Genomic DNA, 23,761 nt, shown 5'->3' on the forward strand with positions numbered 1-23,761 from the left:
ATGATTTTAGTACCTATGTCTTCTTCTATGTACTTTATTGTTTCAGGTCTTATATTTAGGTCTTTGATCCATTTTGAATTAATTTTAGTACACGGGGACAGGCTGTAGTCGAGTTTCATTCTTTTGCATGTGGCTTTCCAGTTTTCCCAACACCATTTGTTGAAGAGGCTTTCTTTTCTCCATTGTGTGTTGTTGGCCCCTTTATCAAAGATTATTTGACCATATATATGTGGTTTTATTTCTGGGCTTTCTATTCTGTTCCATTGGTCTGAGTGTCTATTTTTTTGCCAATACCATGCTGTTTTGATTATCGTGACCCTATAACATAGTTTAAAGTCAGGTATTGTAATGCCCCCAGCTTCATTCTTTTTCCTTAGGATTGTTTTGGCTATTCGGGGTTTTTTATAGTTCCATATAAATCTGATGATTTTTTTGTTCCATTTCTTTAAAAAATCTCATAGGGATTTTGATGGGAATTGCATTAAATTTGTATATTGCTTTGGGTAATATGGCCATTTTGATTATATTTATTTTTCCTATCCAAGAACAAGGAATATTTTTCCATCTCATTGTATCTTTTTCGATTTCCCTTAACAATGCTTTGTAATTTTCATTATATAGGTCCTTTACGTTCTTTGTTATGTTTATTCCTAGGTATTTTATTTTTTTTGTTGCAATCATGAAGGGGATTATTTTTTTGAGTTCGTTTTCTAATATTTCATTGTTGGCATATAGAAAGGCTATGGACTTTTGTATGTTAATTTTGTATCCTGCGACCTTACTGTATTGGTTTATTGTTTCTAATAATCTTTTTGTGGAGTCCTTCGGGTTTTCGATGTATAGGATCATATCATCAGCAAAAAGTGATAGCTTTACTTCTTCTTTTCCGATATGGATGCCTTTTATTTCTTTGTCTTGTCTGATTGCTCTGGCCAGAACTTCTAGCACCACGTTGAATAAGAGTGGAGAGAGTGGACAACCCTGTCTTGTTCCTGATTTAAGGTAGAAAGTCCTCAGTTTTATGCCGTTTAATAGGATGTTGGCTGATGGTTTATCATATATGGCCTTTATCATGTTGAGATATTTTCCTTCTATACCCATTTTGTTGAGAGTCTTAAACATAAAATTGTGTTGTATTTTATCAAAAGCCTTTTCTGCATCTATTGATAAGATCATGTGGTTTTTGTTCTTTGTTTTGTTGATATGGTGTATTACGTTAACCGTTTTACGTATGTTGAACCATCCTTGAGATTCTGGGATGAATCCCACTTGATCATGATGTATTATTTTTTTAATATATTGTTGTATTCGGTTTGCCAGTATTTTGTTTAGTATTTTAGCATCTGTATTCATTAGAGATATTGGTCTGTAGTTTTCTTTCTTTGTGCCATCCTTGCCTGGTTTTGGTATGAGGGTTATGTTGGCCTCATAAAATGTGTTTGGAAGTATTGCTTCTTCTTCAATTTTTTGGAAGACTTTGAGTAGAATAGGAACCAAGTCTTCTTTGAATGTTTGATAGAATTCACTAGTATAAGCGTCTGGGCCTGGACTTTTATTTTTGGGGAGATTTTTAATAGTTTTTTCTATTTCCTCCCTGCTGATTGGTCTGTTTAGGCTTTCTGCTTCTTCATGACTCAGTCTAGGAAGGTTGTATTGTTCTAGGAATTTATCCATTTCTTCTAGATTGTTGTATTTGGTGGCATATAATTTTTCATAGTATTCTACAATAATTCTTTGTATATCTATGATGTCTGTGGTGATCTCTCCTCTTTCATTTTGGATTTTATTTATTTGAATCCTGTGTCTTTTTTCCTTGGTGAGTCTTGCCAAGGGTTTGTCAATTTTGTTGATCTTTTCAAAGAACCAGCTCCTTGTTTTATTGATTTTTTCTATAGTTTTTCTGTTCTCTATTTCATTTATTTCTGCTCTGATTTTTATTATCTCCTTTCTTCGGCTGGTTTTGGGTTGTCTTTGTTCTTCTTTTTCTAGTTCCTTAAGGTGTGAAGTTAAGTGGTTTACTTCGGCTCTCTCTTGTTTGTTCATATAGGCCTGAAGTGATATGAACTTTCCTCTTATTACTGCTTTTGCTGCATCCCAGAGATTCTGATATGTCGTATTTTCATTTTCATTTGTCTGTATATATCTTTTGATTTCTGCGCTTATTTCTTCTTTGACCCATTCATTTTTTAGAAGTATGTTGTTTAGTTTCCACATTTTTGTGGGTTTTTCCCCCTCTTTTTTGCAGTTGAATTCTAGTTTCAAGGCTTTATGATCAGAAAATATGCTTGGTACAATTTCAATTTTTCTAAATTTGCTGATATTGTCTTTGTGGCCCAACATATGGTCAATTCTTGAGAATGTTCCATGTACACTAGAGAAAAATGTATACTCTGTCGCTTTGGGATGAAGTGTCCTGTAGATGTCTATCATATCCAGGTGTTCTAGTATTTCGTTTAAGGCCACTATATCTTTATTGATTCTCTGTTTGGATGACCGATCTAGAGCCGTCAGCAGTGTATTGAGGTCTCCAAGTATGATTGTATTTTTGTTAGTTTTTGTTTTAAGGTCAATAAGTAGCTGTCTTATATATTTTGGTGCTCCTTGGTTTGGTGCATATATATTAAGGATTGTTATGTCTTCTTGATTCAACTTCCCCTTAATCATTATGAAATGACCATTTTTGTCTCTGAGTACTTTTTCTGTCTTGTAGTCAGCATTATTAGATATGAGTATTGCTACGCCTGCTTTTTTTTGGGTGTTGTTTGCTTGGAGTATTGTTTTCCAGCCTTTCACTTTGAATTTGTTTTTATCCTTGTTGCTTAGATGTGTTTCTTGTAGGCAGCATATAGTTGGATTTTCTTTTTTAATCCATTCTGCTACTCTGTGTCTTTTTATTGGTAAGTTTAATCCATTTACATTTAGTGTAATTATTGATATTTGTGGGTTCCCTACTGCCATTTTATAAATTGCTTTCTGTTAGTTTTGTATCTAGTTTGATTCTTCTCTTTTGTTTTTCTATCATTTGTTTTTGTTTGTTTGTGTTCCATACTTCTTTCCTCTGTTGCTACCTTTTTTAAGTCACGTGTTTTTGTGGTGGTTTTTTTAAGGGTGGTTACCATTAAGTAATGAAAAGGGTACCTACCATATTCATTGTAGTACCCTATCTTATAAGTATTTCTGCACTTCATCATCCTTTGCTACTGTTAATCTCCATCCTCTCCCCCCTTTTTTTCCTTTGTTGTCACAGTTTAAGTTTGGTTTTATTGTGTTCTTGGTGGAGCTGTTACTTGTGGTGTTGTTTTCTTTTGTTCTTTGAATCTGGTTGGAAAACCCCCTTTAGTATTTCCTGGAGTGGGGGCTTTCTGTTGATAAATTCTCTCATCTTTTCTGTATTTGTGAATGTTTTTATATCTCCTTCATACTTGAAGGATAGCTTTGATGGGTATAGTATTCTTGGCTGAAAGTTCCTCTCTTTCAGGGCTTTAAATATTGGGGTCCACTCTCTTCTAGCTTGTAGAGTTTCTGCTGAGAAATCTGATGATAATCTAATAGGCCTTCCTTTATATGTTGTACTCTTCTTTTCCCTGGCTGCCTTGAGAATTTTTTCTTTGTCATTGGTTTGTGTCATCTTTATTATGATATGCCTTGGAGTGGGTTTGTTGGGGTTAAGAAAACTTGGTGTTCTGTTTGCTTCTTGAATTTGAGGCTTTAGTTCCTTCCACAGGCTTGGGAAGTTCTCGTCTATTATTTGTTTGAGTATATTCTCTATTCCATTTTCTTTCTCTTCTCCCTCTGATATACCTATTATTCTTATGTTATTCTTTCTGATGGAGTCAGACAATTCCTGTAGGGCTTTCTCGTTTTTTATTATTTTTGAGTCTCTTTCTTCTTCTCTCTGTTGTGCCTCAAGTTGTTTGTCTTCTATTTCACTAATCCTATCTTCAATCTGGGCTGTTCTGTTAGCTAAGCTTGTTACCTCATTTTTCAGCTCGTGAATTGAGTTTTTCATTTCTGTTTGATTTGTTTTTATAGTTTCAATTTTCTTGGTAATATATTCTTTGTGTTCATTGAGTTGTTTTCTGATCTCCCTATATTGCCTTTCTGTGTTTTCTTGTATATCTCTGAGTATTTTTAAGATTTCTATTTTAAATTCTCTGTCATTTAGCTCCAAGGCTTCCAATATGTTGTCTTTTCTCCATAGATTTTTCCACATTTATTTGTGTTACCTCTCTTTCTTTTGTATCCATAATATTCGATTTCCTCTTTCTTATCGGCATCTGAGGGTGGTCTTATTGATAGCACTAATTAGAATTAATAAAGAGTAAAAAGTAAAAAAAAAAAAAAAAAAGGTAAAACACCCCACAAAAAAAAACAGTAATAATTTATTATTTCCCCCTTTTTTTCTCTCTTCTCTTTCCCTCCTCTCCCCTCCTCAGGGAAATATCATGCCTATAATGGAGGGCCTGATTTGGGGTGAAGAGTTCAAGGGGCAAAAAAAAGGGAGTAGGGACCTACTAAATGCAAAAAAAAAAAAAAAGGAAGAAAATCTTAGACAAGCATAAGATGATTTGCTTGTAAGTGATGGTCAACTAAGAGATATAATGAGAGGGATAAGAGGGAACCAGAAAAAAGGACCAAAAAAGAATAATAAAGAAGAAAAAATAAAAATAATAAGTAAAAATCTGTTGTATTAAGTGGAGCGAAGACTAAATACAATGGAGACCTTGGGTTGGGAGGACCCAAAATGCCACAAAAATAAACAAACAAGAAAAAAAAATAAAAACAAAAGCAAAAAAGAGAAATAAAGCCAAAAAAAAGCCTTGAGTCCCAAATTAACTAATTTGTTCGTGATTGAGGATTATATGGGAGGAAAGTAAAATGAGAAAAGAAAAAACGAATAGAAAGGAAAAAATAAGAAAAAGAGAAAAACGAAGGAAGAGATAAAATAGGAAGAGAAAAAAACAAAATAAAGCAAGACAAAAAAAAAAACAAAACAAAAGAGGAGAGAGTGAGAGTTAAGTGTTTTGGAGTATAACCTTAAAGGAGGGTGAGGATGAAGAAGAAAAATAAAATGCAACACTCATGGGTAGTGTAGTTCAAGAAAGGGGAAGCATAAGATGGGAAGAGAATAGAAGGACCGAGGTGGAGGAAATAAAGGCAAAAAGATAGAAGAAACAAACAACAACAACAACAACAAAAAATTAGTGGATCAAGTTGTAAAGTCTGTGGGTTTTTCTTGATTTTGAGAGGTTAACTTCTTCCTTTTTCTTTTCTCTCCCTCTTCGTGGTCGGTGACTCTTTACCCCAGGCTCTGCCCCTGTGTCACTCTTAGGTAGGGATTTGCAGTTGATGGGATTCTATGGCAATGTCATATAATTGGCTTTAGTCTTGCTGTCTAGTCTTTCTTGAAAAGGTGTCTCTCTTCAGTCTGTGGCAAATCCCTACAACTACTGATTGAATTTCAGTTTCTTGAGACCTTGCTCCAGTAATTATCTCCTCTAAGATTATTGGGTAAATGCATCATTAACTTCCTTTTTTACTGGTTTAGTCTCCTTAGCAAATCACTGCCTTCAAACAAAAAATAAACAAACATAAAGGGAAGTAAATATCTTAACACTGTGTCGTCCTCCTCATTTTTCATTGGTGGCTGATCTTCCTAGGTTGAGGGAACAGTTTATACAAACGTACAAAGCCATTAAAGGACATAGCATTATACCTGTCTTCTTCACAAGCACCTAGAAGGCAGAGACACACTAGGAACATTATTTGAAACCATGCAAATGAATACATTTTCAGCAAGAGAAAGGTGTATAGAAAGAAGGCAGTTTTCAAGGACAAAGATAATTTCCATAATTAGGAAGTAGGAGAATAAAGAGGAAGCAGCAGCGCAGACTATGATACAATACAATATAGACCGAGGAAGAGGAGACTAAGAGAGAAAGGCATTTGCAGTAGAAAGAGTGTTGAGACTGAGAAAAGGCCATTGAATATGCTCTAGGGCTGCACATGGAACACAAATGAGATCAAGTTTATTAGCATTTTTATTTACTATGGTTTTTTTGGGGAGATTTCTGAGCTCAACTCAAAATGGATAATTTAGATCACAAAGAATAGATAATGCTTTTTAGTTCTCAAAGAAAACTATCTACTCTTTTGTGTGTGTGTGTGTGTGTGTTTTGTATTTTTCTGAAGCTGGAAATGGGGAGGCAGTCAGACAGACTCCCGCATGCGCCCGACCGGGATCCACCCGGCATGCCCACCAGGGAGCAATGCTCTGCCCATCTGGGGCGTTGCTCTGTTGCAACCAGAGCCATTCTAGTGCCTGAGGCAGAGGCCATGGAGCCATCCCCAGCGCCGGGGCCAACTTTGTTCCAATGGAACCTCTGCTGCAGGAAGCGAAGAGAGAGACGGAGAGGAAGGAGAGGGGGTGGGGTGGAGAAGCAGATGGCCAGGAATTGAACCTGGGACTCCTGCATGCCAGGCCGACACTCTACCACTGAGCCAACCGGCCAGGGCTGAAAACTATCTACTCTTAATAATAGATACATACCTTTTATATTTTGAATTACACCTAGATATGTTTTGCATATGCTTGTATGTATCTATGTGTGCATATGTAATACATTTAAATATTTTTTCATGTAACTATTTAATCTTACTAGTAACTTATTTTGTTTTTAATACTTAATTATTTCTATTTGATTTGATTTTTAAAGTCTTGATTTGTGATCCGCTAAATTGCTTCTTTGATCCCATATTGGATTACAATCCTGTTTGAAAAACGGTATCCTCAGACTTGGTTACTTATCAGAATCAATTTTAAGCTTTCTACTATTAAAAACTTAGGGGCTGTGATTTAATGACTTCCTTTTTCTATGTGTACTGGCAGGGCCATTAGAGCATGGCTCTTGATGTCATCACCAAGCAGGTACAAATTCATAGTCTTCAGCCTGACTTTTTGCCAGGTCAGGAAGAGATGGGTAATATGAAGACACGATTGCCAGAAATAAAATTTGGCACTTGTCCTAGACAGTATCATTTTTCTCCTTATTTAGCTGCCATTTTCATGGTAGATTGCCTTGTAAACTGTAATCCTCAGACGTGAGGGCACATGAGAAGCTATAAATAATACAGGGGTGAGTTCAACTTATACACCTACCTTCACTCACATTTTCAAAAACATTTAATGGTTAGCTAAAAAGTTCATTTTTAAGTGAGATGTATAGTCTTGACTGAAACCTTTTAGTACCCAAAACAAATGCTATAAAAAGCCAAACAAACAAACAAAACATTAGCATGATTACTACTAAAATGTTGATATTTATTTTCACACCAATTCTGTTACCTACCAATTACATTTTGGATTTTTGAACTTTAAACTTATCATTTAATCATCCTAAGCCTCCATATATACTTGCATATAAAACCAGCAAATTGATTCCCAGCCTTCTAGGGTTCCACAAATGAGGAGTCAGAGCTATTTTCAGTATTTCAGAAAACCTAATGTAAGTTATTTTATCAAATTTTAATTTTTGTTATATATATTTGGTTAGTAAGATATGGGCACTTAGATTTGTAGATAAAATCTTTTAATATTTGAAGACCCTGGGAAGAGAGGATAATTTGTTAATAGAGGGTTCCTTTTTTCATGAAGTCTCCCAGGTCTCGTCTAACACTAAAAATGGTACCAATCATGAAGGCTGTGGTGTTAGAAACCTTTGTGTGTGTGTGTGTGTATGACTGGTTAATGTCCTTTTCCACTGGTAATACTAAATACTTCATGGGACACTGTTTTCTTTTCCTAAACCAGTTTGCTTTCTCTTTCCATTCGAAATACTTAGCTTCTTTTTTTTTTTTTTTTTTTACAGAGACAGTGAGTCAGAGAGAGGGATAGAGAGGGACAGACAGACAGGAACGGAGAGAGATGAGAAGCATCAATCATTAGTTTTTCGTTGAGCGTTGCAACACCTTAGTTGTTCATTGATTGCTTTCTCATATGTGCCTTGACCGCTGGCCTTCAGCAGACCGAGTAAGCCCTTGCTGGGGCCAGTGACTTTGGGTTCAAGTTGGTGGGCTTTTGCTCAAACCAGATGAGCCCGCGCTCAAGCTGGGGACCTCGGGGTCTCGAACCTGGGTCTTCCGCATCCCAGTCCGACGCTCTATCCACTGCGCCACCGCCTGGCCAGGCGAAATACTTAGCTTCTTAACAATGTTATGTGCCCACATTAAAAAGAAATACTCAGAATATAGATGTTTCTTTTGGTATTCCACAATTTGAACAGTCAAACCCTTTTCTTTTTATTGATTGGAATGGTTTATATAGCTAAGAGCTTTTTCCTTTGTTTCTAAACAATTTCAATGTTTTTCTGGCCGATCCTAATTTTTTGGCTTCAGTTACTATGTTAGGAACTCACAGGAATGTTATATGCTTTACCTTTCTTTACCAAAAAGAAAGAGGGATGGAAGGGAGGGAGGAAGCAAGTGAGGGAGGAAGGAGGGAAAGAGGGAGAAAGGGAGGGGATTACAGTAGTGTTACTTGTAAGTAGGAAAATTATGGCAGTAGAAAAAGATTAATTTCTTTTTTGTGTGTGTGACAGAGACAGAGAGAGGGACAACAGAAAGGGGCAGACAGGCAGGAAGGAAGGGAGATGAGACGTGTCAATTCTTTGTTGTGGCTCTTTAGTCTCCTTAGTTGTTCATTGATTGCTTTCTCATATGTGCATTGACCAGGGAGCTGCAGCAGAACAAGTGACCCCTTGCTTAAGCCAGCGACCTTGGGTTTAAGCCAGCAACCTTTGGCCTCAAGCGACCATCAGGTCATGTCTATGATTTCACGCTCAAGCTAGTGAGCCCGCGCTCAAGCCAGATGAGCTCACGCTCAAGCCGGTGACCTTGGGGTTTGGAACCTAGGTCCTCCGTGTCCCAGTTCGACGCTCTATCCACTGCGCCACCATCTAGTCAGGCAAAAAAGATTAACTGTTAAATATTTTCAGGCTTTATATAAATGCAAGACCAATTGGGTAATAGTTACTCAGAACTATTCCTATTCCACAATTATTCCTATAATCCTCTTTAAAAAAATTTTTTTGTTATTACGTTTTTTGTTTGTATATTTATTTTTGTTTGATTTTGCTATTTGTTTTTTCCTATAATCCTATTACACAATGTCTTTAAAAAAATTTTTTTCCTATTGATGAAAGAGAGAGGAAGAGGGAGAGAGAGAGACACACACACACACACACACATCAACTTGTCATTTTATTTAGTTCTGTTTAGTTGTGCACTCATTGATTGCTTCTCATAAGTGCCTGGACCCCAGGATCAAACCTGTGACTTCGGTGTGCCAGTATGACACTCTCTCCACTGTGCCACCTGGCCAGGGTTATACAGTATCTTGCTATGTGTTTATTTTTCTTTATTCTTATTGAATTTGAGATGCTGTGTATTGTTTTTCACTGAGTGTATATAATGAAACATAAGAATCTTTTCCTGAAATATAAATATTCCTTTTACAAGTGATAATATGTAACTGGTACCCACATAGTTAAACTAGGACCTAATGGCTGGTTTTGTTCTCTGCTTTTATTTGTGTTAAATGTAGATTAAATAAATATATATATATATATATAATTAGAGTAAAATTCCGATTGTCTTAGCATTTCTTCTAATATTGTGAATCTTTTGAATCTTTAGTTCATTACAACAGAATCAGCTTACTTAAGAGAGCTATTAAGGAGTGGGTAGGAGGTAAAGTGAATTAAAGCAGTCAGCCTGCTTTGCTTTCTTGTTAATGCATCTGATGAAAATTAAAATTATTTATGTACTGTCCACAATATATTTTGCATTCTATATTTTAACAAAAATGATTGATGGGTTTCTATTAAAGTCAAGCCGTGTGAAACCAACTTTATTTTCTTTCTCTGCTGTCCTTTTTTTCTTCTTTATTTTCTCTGCCTTATTTCTCCTTTACGCCAGACCCTGGCAGCCACTAGTCTGCTTTCTGTCTCTATGGATTTATCTGTTCTGACATTTCTTATAAATGGTATCATATACTATGTGGCATTTTCACTTACCCTGATATCTTCAAGATTTATCCATGTTGTAGCATGAATCAGTACTTCATTCTTTTTATGGCTAAATAATACTCTGTTGTATATATGTATACCGTATTTTACCTACCCAGTTATCAGTTAATGGACGTACGAGTTGTTTTCACTTTTTGTTAAAACTACTAGTTTGTATATGTGCACAAGTTTTTTTCTGAACATGTTTTTAGTCTCTTAGATATATATGTAGGAATGGAATTGCTGGATCTTAAGATAACTATGTTTAACCTTTGAAAACTGCCCAAGTGTTTTCCAAATTACAATGTGGCTGTACCATTTTGCATTCTTACTCTTAGTGGCTTTTAAAATTCTATATCTTCATTTGTTAAAAGAAAGGGTACACTTGAGGTTCTGTAGGGAGGGAAGTATGGGGTAGAATGAATAGAGGGTGTTAAACCCAAACATTTTTTCCTATCTAGTTCTAAGTATTGCATGTAGCTTTTTCCCCTAGCAGTTTTAGGAAAACAAACTAGTAAAAATTCAGACAAGTCACTGAGAGCTTTCACCACCATTTTTATCTTGATGTTTTGACAATTCTGTTTTATTTCCTATAGAAAAGCTTGCAGAGGCTCAGCGCAGGTTTGCTACACTTCAGAATGAGCTTCAGTCGTCACTGGATGCACAGAAAGAAAGCACTGGTGTTACTACGCTGAGACAGCGCAGAAAGCCAGTCTTCCACCTATCCCATGAGGAACGTGTCCAACATAGAAACATTAAAGACCTTAAACTGGCCTTCAGCGAGTTCTACCTCAGTCTTATCCTGCTGCAGAACTATCAGGTACTTAGATTCTTACCCTGGAGAATGGAACCTTTAAATAATTCAGAAATTATAATAAATTGGATTACCTTGAGCTGTATCAGTGGGCCCGTCCAAAACAGGAAATCCTTAGCATGCCATTATTCTTTATTTCTTATTGGGCTTTCTGATGTTCTTACTGGCTAAAAACCATGTTATTAGAAGTAGTAAAATAGTGTTAATAAGACTTCTGTTTTTGAAGATTAGTTTTCTAAAACTGTTTTGTACAATATTCAGAAGTAGCCCTTGACTCAAGAACTAATACTTTGCTTCCTATATTCAGAGGCATCTCTGGCCATGATGAGTATAAATTAGGAATAATATATGTATACTTGGCCACTATTTGCTATATAAGAATTTCTCTATTTTTGCAAACCTGTAGTAAAATTTCTATAAATTCAGTTGGACAGTTAACTTTCCTACAGCTAACCCTGACAATATAAAAAGATAACTGACCTTTTAACTTGCCACCAAGAATTCTTTCAGTTTTTTTATCTACAAGCAGCAATATAACTAATCTTGCAAGAAGGAAATTTAGTCACAGCAAATGTGTATACAGATTGTTATATCACATAATATATTTTTTAATTAAAAAAATTTATTGGTTAGCCTGACCAGGCAGTGGCGCAGTGGATAGAGTGATGGACTGGGATGCAGAGGACCCAGGTTCGAGACCCCAAGGTTGCCAGCTTGAGTGCAGGCTCATCTGTTTTGAGCAAAAAGCTCACCAACTTGGACCTAAGGTTGCTGGTTCGAGCAAGGGATCACTCGGTCTGCTGAAGGCCCGCAGTCAAGGCACATATGAGAAAGCAATCAATGAACAACTAAGGTGTCGCAACAAGAAACTGATGATTGAAGCTTTTCATCTCTCTTTGTTCCTGTCTGTCCCTATCTATCCCTCTCTCTGACTCTCTCTCTCTGTTCCTGTAAAAAAAAAAAATTTTTATTGGTTTTAATAAGAGAAGGAGAAAGAGAGAGAGAGTGAGACAGGAACACTGATCTGTTCCTGTATGTGCCCTGACCGGGGATCAAACTGGCAACCTCTGTGCTCCAGCCAGGACTTCACTTAATGTTTTAAAAATCCAATATGAAAAGTTGAACTACTATGTATGTGAAATTTTGGAAATACAAGGCATTTATTCATTTGTAATTGTTTATAAATTTGTTTCTATAGTTAAATCTATAAAGAATTTATTGAAAAACAAATTACTCAATAATAAACATCTCAATTACATTAAAGCATCTCTTTAATCTTTAGAGAGACCTTGTGCACTATTTTTTTTCCATTTAGTTCTTGTGATTATTACAGGATCAATTACTATATAAAAACTAAAGGTTATACAACAAAAGTATTACTTTGGGTAAATACTGGGATTTTAAAATAAAAAATCAATGTAACTCTCACATATGCAGTGGTTTAAGTTGTTAATGCATGTAGTTACTTCTGTTTTTCCCTTTTATAATTCTGCTTTCTTCTTTGGTAGCTTAATAGTTTATTGCTAAAAGAACCACCCAGTTGGAAAATAATTTTAGAAGAATAGAAAAATAATTACATAAGATATATGATGAGAAAAGAAAAAGCAAGAAGATAACCTCTCAAAATCAAGAATAATCTGCAGACTTTATAACCTATCCCATTTTATTATATTTGTTCGTTTGTTTCTCTTATCTTCATTCTTGATACTTTTTTTTCCTCCTCCAATTTGGCCGATTAACTCTCTACCGGTCTTACTCTCTCCTCTCCTTGAACTACACTACCCATAAGTGTTACATCTCCCATTATCTTTTCTCTTCTCTTCCTTTCTCTCTATGAGGGTTGCACTCCAAAACCCTTAACTCTCTCTCTCTCCTTTCTTTTTTCTTCTTTTAGTGGTTCCCTCTTTTTTTCTCTCTCTCTCTTTCTTTTCTCCCTCTATATTAGTTTCTTCCTTTCTCCTTTACATCTCCTCTCATTCAAACCTCAATAACAAACAAATTCTCTTATCTGGGACTCAAACCTATGTTTGTGGCATTTTGGGGGGTTTTTACTTCACCTTTTTAACTCACTAGCAGTGCTCCCATCCCTGGCTCTCCATATTATCTAGTTCTTGTTCCACTAAATACAATAGTAATTTTTTAATTTGTCCCCCCATTTTTCCGTTTTCCTCTTATTCCTCTCATCATAACTCTTAGACAACCAACACCTAAAAGCAAATCATTTTATTCTTGACCCAAATTTTTTCCTTATTTGCTTTTTGTGGGTCCATACGCTCTTTTTTTTTTCTTTTTTCTTTTTTTTTTTTTCCTTTTTTTTTTTTTTTTTTCTTTTTTGCCCCTTTATTACTTTTCCCCAATTCAGGCCCTCCATCACAGGCATTGTTTGTTATAATTCACAGTCCACCACAAGATTTTCTCAAAAAAGAGGGCAGAGGAGAGGAGAGGAAAAAAGGAGGGGGGGAATAATTTCCTTTTTTAAAAAATTTTTATTTTATTTTATTTTTCTTTATTTCATTATTAATTTTTTTAAAAAAACAACTCTTTTTGATTTTTTATTTTTTTATTTTTTTTAACTTTTTATTCTTTATTAAATCTCATTAATACTATCAACAAAACCACCCTCAGATGCCATTAAGGAAGAGAAAATCGAATATCATGGATACAAAAGAAAGAGAGGTAACACAGCTAGATGAGGAAAAATCTATGGAGAAAAAATTTAATATATTGGAAACCTTGGAGCTAAATGACAGAGAATTCAAGATAGAAATACTAAAAATCCTCCGAGATATACAAGAAAACACAGAAAGGCAATTTAAGGAGCTCAGAAAACAACTCAATGAACACAAAGAATATATGTCCAAGGAAATTGAAACTATAAAAACAAATCAAACAGAGATGAAAAACTCAATTCACGAGCTGAAAAACGAAGTAATAAGCTTAGCTAATAGAACAGGTCAGATAGAAGAGAGGATTAGTGAAATAGAAGACAAGCCACTTGAGGCACAACAGAGAGAAGAAAGAGACTCAAAAATTAAAAAAAATGAGATAGCCCTACAAGAATTATCTGACTCCATCAAAAAGAATAACATAAGAATAATAGGTATATCAGAGGGAGAAGAGAGAGAAAATGGAATAGAGAACATACTCAAACAAATAATAGATGAGAACTTCCCAAGCCTGTGGAAAGAACTAAAGCCTCAAGTTCAAGAAGCAAACAGAACTCCAAGTTTTCTTAACCCCAACAAACCTACTCCAAGGCATATCATAATGAAATTGACACAAACCAACAGCAAAGAAAAAATTCTCAAGGCAGCCAGGGAAAAGAAGAATACAACATATAAAGGAAGGCCCATTAGATTATCATCAGATTTCTCAGCAGAAACTCTACAAGCTAGAAGAGAGTGGACCCCAATATTTAAAGTCCTGAAAGAGAGGAACTTTCAGCCACGAATACTATACCCATCAAAGCTATCCTTCAAATACGAAGGAGAAATAAAAACATTCACAGATACAGAAAAGATGAGGGAATTTATCATCAGAAAACCTCCACTCCAGGAATTACTAAAGGGGATTCTCCAATCAGATACAAAGAACAAAAAAAAAAACAGAGCCACAAGTAACAGCTCCACCAAGAACACAATAAAACCAAATTTAAACTGTGACAACAACAAAAAGAAAGAGGGGGAGAAGATGGAGATTAACAGTAGCAAAGGACGATGGAGTGCAAAAGTACTCACAAAATAGTTCGCTACAATGAACAGGGTAGGGACCCTTTTCATTACTCAAAGGTAACCACCATTGAAAAAACCACCACAGAAACACATGAGATAAAAAAGATAGCAACAGAGGAAAGGTGTATGGAATACAACCAAATAAAAACAAAAGATAGAAAAACGAAAGAGAAGGATCAAACAAGACACAAAACTAACAGAAAGCAAGATATAAAATGGCAATAGGGAACTCACAAGTATCAATAATTACACTAAATGTAAACGGATTAAACTCACCAATAAAAAGGCACAGAGTAGCAGAATGGATTAAAAAAGAAAATCCAACTGTATGCTGCCTACAGGAAACTCATCTAAGTAACAAGGATAAAACTCATCTAAGTAACAAGGATAAAAACAAATTCAAAGTGAAAGGCTGGAAAACAATACTCCAAGCAAATAACATCCAGAAAAAAGCAGGTGTAGCAATACTCATATCGGATAATGCTGACTACAAGACAGGAAAAGTACTCAGAGACAAAAATGGCCATTTCATAATGGCTAAGGGGACACTGAATCAAGAAGACATAACAATTCTTAATATATATGCACCAAACCAAGGAGCACCAAAATATATAAGACAGCTACTTATTGATCTTAAAACAAAAACTGACAAAAATACAATCATACTTGGAGACCTCAATACACCGCTGACGGCTCTAGATCGGTCATCCAAACAGAGAATCAACAAAGACATAGTGGCCTTAAACAAAACACTAGAGCACCTGGATATGATAGACATCTACAGGACATTTCATCCCAAAGTGACTGAGTATACATTTTTCTCCAGTGTACATGGATCATTCTCAAGAATTGACCATATGTTGGGCCACAAAAACAACATCAGCAAATTCAGAAAAATTGAAGTTGTACCAAGCACATTTTCTGATCATAAAGCCTTGAAACTAGAATTCAACTGCAAAAAAGAGGAAAAAAATCCCACAAAAATGTGGAAACTAAACAACATACTTTTAAAAAATGAATGGGTCAAAGAAGAAATAAGTGCAGAGATCAAAAGATATATACAGACTAATGAAAATGACAATACGACATATCAGAATCTATGGGATGCAGCAAAAGCAGTGATAAGAGGGAAGTTCATATCGCTTCAGGCATATATGAACAAACAAGAGAGAGCCCAAGTGAACCACTTAACTTCCCACCTTAAGGAACTAGAAAAAGAAGAACAAAGACAACCCAAAACCAGCCGAAGAAAGGAGATAATAAAAATCAGAGCAGAAATAAATGAATTAGAGAACAGAAAAACTATAGAAAAAATTAATAGAACAAGGAGCTGGTTCTTTGAAAAGATCAACAAAATTGACAAACCCTTGGCAAGACTTACCAAGGAAAAAAGAGAAAGAACTCATATAAACAAAATCCAAAATGAAAGAGGAGAAATCACCACAGACACCGTAGATATACAAAGAATTATTGTAGAATACTATGAAAAACTTTATGCCACTAAATTCAACAACCTAGAAGAAATGGATAAATTCCTAGAAAAATACAACCTTCCTAGACTGAGTCAAGAAGAAGCAGAAAGCCCAAACAGACCTATCAGTAGAGAAGAAATAGAAAAAACCATTAAAAACCTCCCCAAAAATAAAAGTCCAGGCCCTGACGGCTATACCAGCAAATTTTATCAAACATTCAAAGAAGACTTGGTTCCTATTCTACTCAAAGTCTTCCAAAAAATTGAAGAAGAAGCAATACTTCCAAACACATTTTATGAGGCCAACATAACCCTCATACCAAAACCAGGCAAGGATGGCACAAAAAAAGAAAACCAAAGACCAATATCTCTAATGAATACAGATGCTAAAATACTAAACAAAATACTAGCAAATCAAATACAACAACATATTAAAAAAATAATACATCATGATCAAGTGGGATTCATCCCAGAATCTCAAGGATGGTTCAACATACGTAAAACGGTTAATGTAATACACCATATCAACAAAACAAAGAACAAAAACCACATGATCTTATCAATAGACGCAGAAAAGGCTTTCGATAAAATACAACACAATTTTATGTTTAAGACTCTCAACAAAATGGGTATAGAAGGAAAATATCTCAATATGATAAAGGCCATATATGATAAACCATCAGCTAACATCATATTAAATGGCACTAAACTGAAGGCTTTCCCCCTTAAATCAGGAACAAGACAGGGTTGTCGACTCTCTCCACTCTTATTTAATGTGGTACTAGAGGTTCTAGCCAGAGCAATCAGACAAGACAAAGAAATAAAAGGCATCCATATCGGAAAAGAAGAAGTAAAGGTATCACTTTTTGCAGATGATATGATCCTATACATCGAAAACCCCAAAGAATCCACAAAAAGACTACTAGAAACAATAAGCCAATACAGTAAGGTCACAGGATACAAAATTAACATACAGAAGTCAATAGCCTTTCTATATGCCAACAATGAAACAAATGAGAAGGAACTCAAAAGAATAATCCCCTTCACGATTGCAACAAAAAAAATAAAATACTTAGGAATAAACATAACAAAGAATGCAAAGGATTTATATAATGAAAACTATAAACCATTGTTAAGGGAAATTGAAAAAGATATAATGAGATGGAAGAATATACCTTGTTCTTGGCTAGGAAGAATAAATATAATCAAGATGGCTATATTACCCAAAGCAATATACAAATTTAATACAATTCCCATCAAACTTCCAATGACATTTTTTAAAGAAATAGAGCAAAAAATCATCAGATTTATATGGAACTATAAAAAACCCCGAATAGCCAAAGCAATCCTAAAGAAAAAGAATGAAGCTGGGGGCATAACAATACCTGACTTCAAACTCTATTATAGGGCCACGACAATCAAAACAGCATGGTATTGGCAGAAAAATAGACACTCAGACCAATGGAACAGAATAGAAAGTCCAGAAATAAAACCACATATATATAGTCAAATAATTTTTGATAAAGGGGCCAACAACACACAATGGAGAAAAGAAAGCCTCTTCAATAAATGGTGCTGGGAAAACTGGAAAGCCACATGCAAAAGAATGAAACTCGACTACAGTCTCTCCCCCTGTACAAAAATTAACTCAAAATGGATCAAAGATCTAAACATAAGACCTGAAACAATTAAGTACATAGAAGAAGACATAGGTACTCAACTCATGGACCTGGGTTTTAAAGAGCATTTTATGAATTTGACTCCACAGGCAAGAGAAGTGAAGGCAAAAATTAATGAATGGGACTACATCAGACTAAGAAGTTTTTGCTCAGCAAGAGAAACTGATAACAAAATAAACAGAAAGCCAACTAAATGGGAAATGATATTTTCAAACAACAGCTCAGATAAGGGCCTAATATCCAAAATATACAAAGAACTCATAAAACTCAACAACAAACAAACAAACAATCCAATAAAAAAATGGGAAGAGGATATGAACAGACACTTCTCCCAGGAAGAAATACAAATGGCCAACAGATATATGAAAAGATGCTCATCTTCTTTAGCTATTAGAGAAATGCAAATCAAAACGGCAATGAGATACCACCTCACACCTGTTCGATTAGCTGTTATTAGCAAGTCAGGTAATAGCAAATGTTGGAGAGGCTGTGGAGAAAAAGGAACCCTCATACACTGTTGGTGGGAATGTAAAGTAGTACAACCATTATGGAAGAAAGCATGGTGGTTCCTCAAAAAACTGAAAATAGAACTACCTTATGACCCAGCAATCCCTCTACTGGGTATATATCCCCAAAACTCAGAAACATTGATAAGTAAAGACACATGCAGCCCCATGTTTATTGCAGCATTGTTCACAGTGGCCAGGACATGGAAACAACCAAAAAGCCCATCAATAGATGACTGGATAAAGAAGATGTGGCACATATACACTATGGAATACGACTCAGCCATAAGAAATGATGACATCGGAACATTTACAGCAAAATGGTGGGATCTTGATAACATGATACGAAGCGAAATAAGTAAATCAGAAAAAAACAGGAACTGTATTATTCCATACGTAGGTGGGACATAATAGTGAAACTAAGAGACATTGATAAGAGTGTGGTGGTTACAGGGGGGAGGGGGGAATGGGAGAGGGATAGGGGGTGGGGAGGGGCACAAAGAAAACAAGATAGAAGGTGACAGAGGACAATCTGACTTTGGGTGGTGGGTATGCAACATAATTGAACGACAAGATAACCTGGACTTGTTATCTTTGAATATATGTATCCTGATTTATTGATGTCACCCCATTAAAAAAATAAAATTATAAAAAAAAAAAGATATATGATAAAAAATTCTTTCCTTTGAAATTTATCCATAGGGTTTATAATTTATTTATAAAAAGAAAATAATATTTCTTCTTTCTTATAAAACATTAACATTTCATATTTCATTAATTATGCTTATGTATTACATGGAAATGCCCTTGTTCAATTTTTTAATTTTCCCAGCAGTTTTGTTTTGGGTCATTATTAAAAGCTCCTTGGGAAAACAAAAATAATTGTAAATTGTAAAAGTTTTGCTCTATCCTCTATTCTTTGAGGATGTTTATTCTGTAAGAATACATTTATTTTGTGAATGATAGTCTCCAGGTCATGGAATATGCAGCCCAAGGAGAATTTAAGATGATTCATTCAAGTATGAGAAAAAAATTGTAAGCAAGCAAGCAAAGCCTACTTTGGAGTGAGTGCTCATGTATTTTACTAATGGGGATGTGTGATCAGCAAATTGGGAGACCTCTGGTTTAAAGAATCTTGGAAATCCACAGTTTCCTGCTTTTTTTGCGTGTTGATCAAACAACGGAATTTGAGAATGTAGAAAAGTAGGATTTTGATATTGTAGCGGTGGAAGAAATATACTAGCTCCTATCCATTATCAGCAAAACCCTGGAAGTATGATCATTCCTTTTTACTGACTCTTCTTTGCAATTTCATCTCCAAACTGAGAATGGATGGACTCAAAATGAAAGTTAGAGAAATAGGTGATGTTCTATTGTCCATGCTGGTTTGTACATGCTTGCATAGTAACAGGGCTGAAATGCATACCTATACCAGACCTTCAAAAACCAGATAACTTATAAATGTATTCAGTGTGTGATAAATCCAAAACATTTTCTGAAAATATTTTTTTGATCAAAGAATCAATTGTTCATAGGAAAATGGAAATAAAAATATTTTGAGTTTAGGACTTCCATTAATTTACTTGAAATAGAAATAATAGGGTCCATACTTAGGGTTTCTTTCTAATACTGATGATAATATACTACCTCGAAATAAATAAATAAAATAAGAATGAAGATTCTTATCCTTTCAGAAATTGCTTTTATGAAAGCATTGCCATTTTCCTTGGTACTCAGTCTTCAATCAGCTCTCTACACAGAACGCTTATTATTTTTCATATTCTTTTATGGTAGTGGAAATTATAGTAGTGTTTCTCATTTCTTTCTGTAGAATCTGAATTTTACAGGGTTTCGAAAAATTCTTAAAAAGCATGACAAGATCCTGGAAACATCTCGTGGAGCAGATTGGCGAGTAGCTCATGTAGAAGTGGCCCCATTTTATACATGCAAGAAAATCAACCAGCTCATCTCTGAAACTGAGGTACAGTAATCTCACTTGTATACCACATATTTCAATAATTTACATGTCTCATTTTTAATGAAATAATTCTTTATTTTTCTTTATAATTGATTACTAACTTTAAGCACGTACACGCGCACGCACACACGTGTATATATATTGTGATTTTTTTCTTTTGCATAATCAGTACTCATTCACCAAGAGGTTATTAGAGTACCAAATATATAAATGATTCGGAATTATTTATGCATTACTCATTTAGTATAATGTGTCAGAATTTAATCATATGTCTTTCTAGGCTGTAGTGACCAATGAACTTGAAGATGGTGACAGACAAAAAGCTATGAAGCGTTTACGTGTGCCCCCTTTGGGAGCTGCTCAGGTTAGTATTTGTTTCCAGTTGTTTGCTTGGTTGGTGTTGTCAATTGATTAATCAATGCAATCTGTTTAGCTGATAAAATATACTGATTTCATTACTTTAAAAAATATTTGTCAAAGTTTTTAGGTAGTTAATACTATTTGTATAAAAAAATTAGATGCCAGATCTCACTTCATAATGAATTGTAATGTCTTCTTCTTACCCTGTATTTATTTCTCTTTTTATCTTTATTTACATGCTAACTTTGAGGTCTCGCCAAATAGTTAAGATGAGATGTGTATTTGACGATAGGAGGTGTCAGATGTGCTAGGTTACAACATAGCTTTATCCAAAATACAATAGTTATACCCAAAAAAGCATTATTAAATGATATTTGTTACACCCCCCCCAAAAAAAAACTAAGTGATATCTTCTGTGCCATAAAACAAGTCTTAATAAACTAAAAATGATATAAATCATTGAAAGTATTTTCCTGACCACAGTGGAATGGAAATCAATAACAGAAAGAGCTTATCTCATCATAATAAAAGTCATTTATGAAAAAACTTACAATTAATATCATACTTAATAGTGAAACACTGAATGCTTTCTCCCTAAGAACAAAAAGAGATATTTACTTCTCTTCAATATTGCACTGGAGATTATAGCCAGTGCAGTAATATAGGAAAGGAAATATGAGGCATTTGAATTCGAGAGAAAGAAGTAAAAGTGGAGGGATTTTTTGCCAATGACATGATGACCTAGAAAAATCTAATGAATTTATAGACTAGCTACTAGATCTAGTGAGTCACTGAATACAAAATCAGTATATAAAAATCAGTTATATTTCTATATACCATTGTTACAATTGGAGATCAAAACTTTAAAAAATAATGCCCTGGCCGGTTGGCTCAGCGGTAGAGCGTCGGCCTGGCGTGCGGGGGACCCGGGTTTGATTCCCGGCCAGGGCACATAGGAGAAGCGCCCATTTGCTTCTCCACCCCCCACTCCCTCCTTCCTCTCTCTCTCTTCCCCTCCCGCAGCCAAGGCTCCATTAGAGCAAAGATGGCCCGGGTGCTGGGGATGGCTCCTCGGCCTCTGCCCAGGCGCTAGAGTGGCTCTGGTCGTGGCAGAGCGACCTCCCAGAGGGGCAGAGCATCGCCCCCTGGTGGGCAGAGCGTTGCCCCTGGTGGGCATGCCGGGTGGATCCCGGTCGGGCGCATGCGGGAGTCTGTCTGGCTGTCTCTCCCCGTTTCCAGCTTCAAAAAAAAAAAAAAACTTTAAAAAATAATGCTATTTATAATTAAAATTTGAACTATTTAGGGGATAAGTATGATGAAGGATGGTTAAACTTCAAAATTGCACTTAAATCTCCTATAAGAAAATCAGTATATATATAATTTAATGCCTGAAATTATAATCTTGTTTATTTAGTGACTCAGATTTCTGTAAAAGAATGAATATAACTGGCAACTCTATTCTAGTATTATAGAACAATGAGGGATGATTCTGTGGTTCAAATTTATAAAAATATTGACCACAAAATATTTTTGTTTTCATGGTAGAACTTTGAGACATATATACTGAATGATAGTATATACTAAATGTACTAAATATTTTGCCCTATACCCAAAATTCTGTTTTTCTTTTCTCAGCCTGCACCAGCATGGACTACTTTTAGAGTTGGCCTATTTTGTGGAATATTCATTGTACTGAATGTTACCCTTGTGCTTGCCGGTAAGTAGTTTAAAATTTGAAGTTAAATTATTTTTACAAATATGTCTATGTCATATTCTATCGTTCTGTCAAAGCTACCACCAGACTATCAAAGCTACTGAAAGAGAAATCTGTTTGGGCTAAGTTTTTTTCTTATAAGTGTGGGGGGCGGGTTAGGGTAAGTAATTTTGGTTTGGTTTTTCCCTTTGGGTATATTATCTTTTAAAACATTGCTGGTTGTTGTCTGACCAGACAGTGGCGCAGTGGATGGGGCGGAGGACCCAGGTTTGAAACCCTGAGGTTGCCAGCTTGAGTGCGGGCTCATCAGGTTTGGGCAAAGCTCACCAGCTCGGACCCAGGGTCGCTGGCTTGAGTGGGGGGTTACTCAGTCTGCTGGGGCCTCGATCAGGACGCATGTGGAAGGGTAGTCGATGAACAGCTGGGGTGTCGCAGCGAGGAACTGATGATAGATGCTTCTCATCTCTCTCTGTTCCTGTCTGTATCTCTCTCTATCCTTCTCTCCTGACCCTCTCTCTGTCTCTGTTAAAAAAAAAAAAAAAAAAAAAAAAACAAAAAACATTGCTGGTTGTTGACTCCTTATTCTCCATCATTTCTCAGTGTTTATGTACAGTATTACAGATCATGTACTGATTTATTTACTTTGCTTTTTGGAGACTCTTTCACATCTTTTTCAGAACTTATTTAAGAAGTTTGGTTATATTATTTCTTATTCTATGGGAGTTAAAAATTAGAAGGAGTTAGGAGGAATTGCTAGATACAAGTACACTCCCAACATCAAGAAATTATATAACAGCCCACATCAAGAAATGATATAACAGCAAGGGAGTCACAATCTTACTAAACCTCCTCTGATGTTGTGGATCACTCCTTCATGAAACTATTTCTTCAATTGGTTTTGCTGGAAAACCCCACCCTGTTGGTTTTCTTGTTATACTTTGCTGACTGTTCTTTTCTAGTCTCCTTTGCTAACTGTTTTTTTTCTAAGTGACATCTAAATATTGAGGAATACTACTCGGCTCAATCCTCAAGTCTCTTTTTCTATGTACATGTCTTTCCTACCTAGGCAATCTTATTCAAACCTATGGCTGTAAATATGTCTACATACTCATGACTCCTGGGTATAAATACTGTTTCCTTTCAATGCCTTCTTTAAAAAAAAAAGTTTTCTATCAATTTCCTATTCAAAATCAAGTAATAGCTTCTCTTACAATATAATTGAAACTTCCTCCTACGGCCTATAAGACCCTACAGGATCTTGCCCATGAGCCTTCTAACTTTACCTTCTGTCAATCTCCTCATACTCACTTTCATCTGTTTTCAGAAACTCCACTTCTGTTGTTACTATTCATTGAACACCCCAAGGTCATTCCCATCTACAGGTCCTTGCAGGTGTCTGAAAGGCTCTTCCCCAAGATGTCTGTGCTTTCTCCCTCTCTTTTTT

General features: G+C 35.5%; 1 protein-coding gene across 1 annotated transcript in view; it reads left to right on the forward strand.

Annotated features, from left to right (window-relative positions):
* XPR1 (xenotropic and polytropic retrovirus receptor 1) overlaps nt 1-23,761 on the forward strand; it is a 156,903-nt gene that overhangs the window by 90,189 nt on the left and 42,953 nt on the right. The window contains exons 4-7 of the mRNA XM_066261279.1: nt 10,661-10,884; nt 20,097-20,246; nt 20,524-20,607; nt 22,239-22,320. Coding sequence (XP_066117376.1) covers nt 10,661-10,884; nt 20,097-20,246; nt 20,524-20,607; nt 22,239-22,320 — 540 coding nt within the window. The remainder of the gene's footprint in view (nt 1-10,660; nt 10,885-20,096; nt 20,247-20,523; nt 20,608-22,238; nt 22,321-23,761) is intronic.

This window comes from Saccopteryx bilineata, chromosome 2 (genome assembly GCF_036850765.1).
Source record: "Saccopteryx bilineata isolate mSacBil1 chromosome 2, mSacBil1_pri_phased_curated, whole genome shotgun sequence".
Lineage (NCBI taxonomy): Eukaryota > Metazoa > Chordata > Mammalia > Chiroptera > Emballonuridae > Saccopteryx > Saccopteryx bilineata.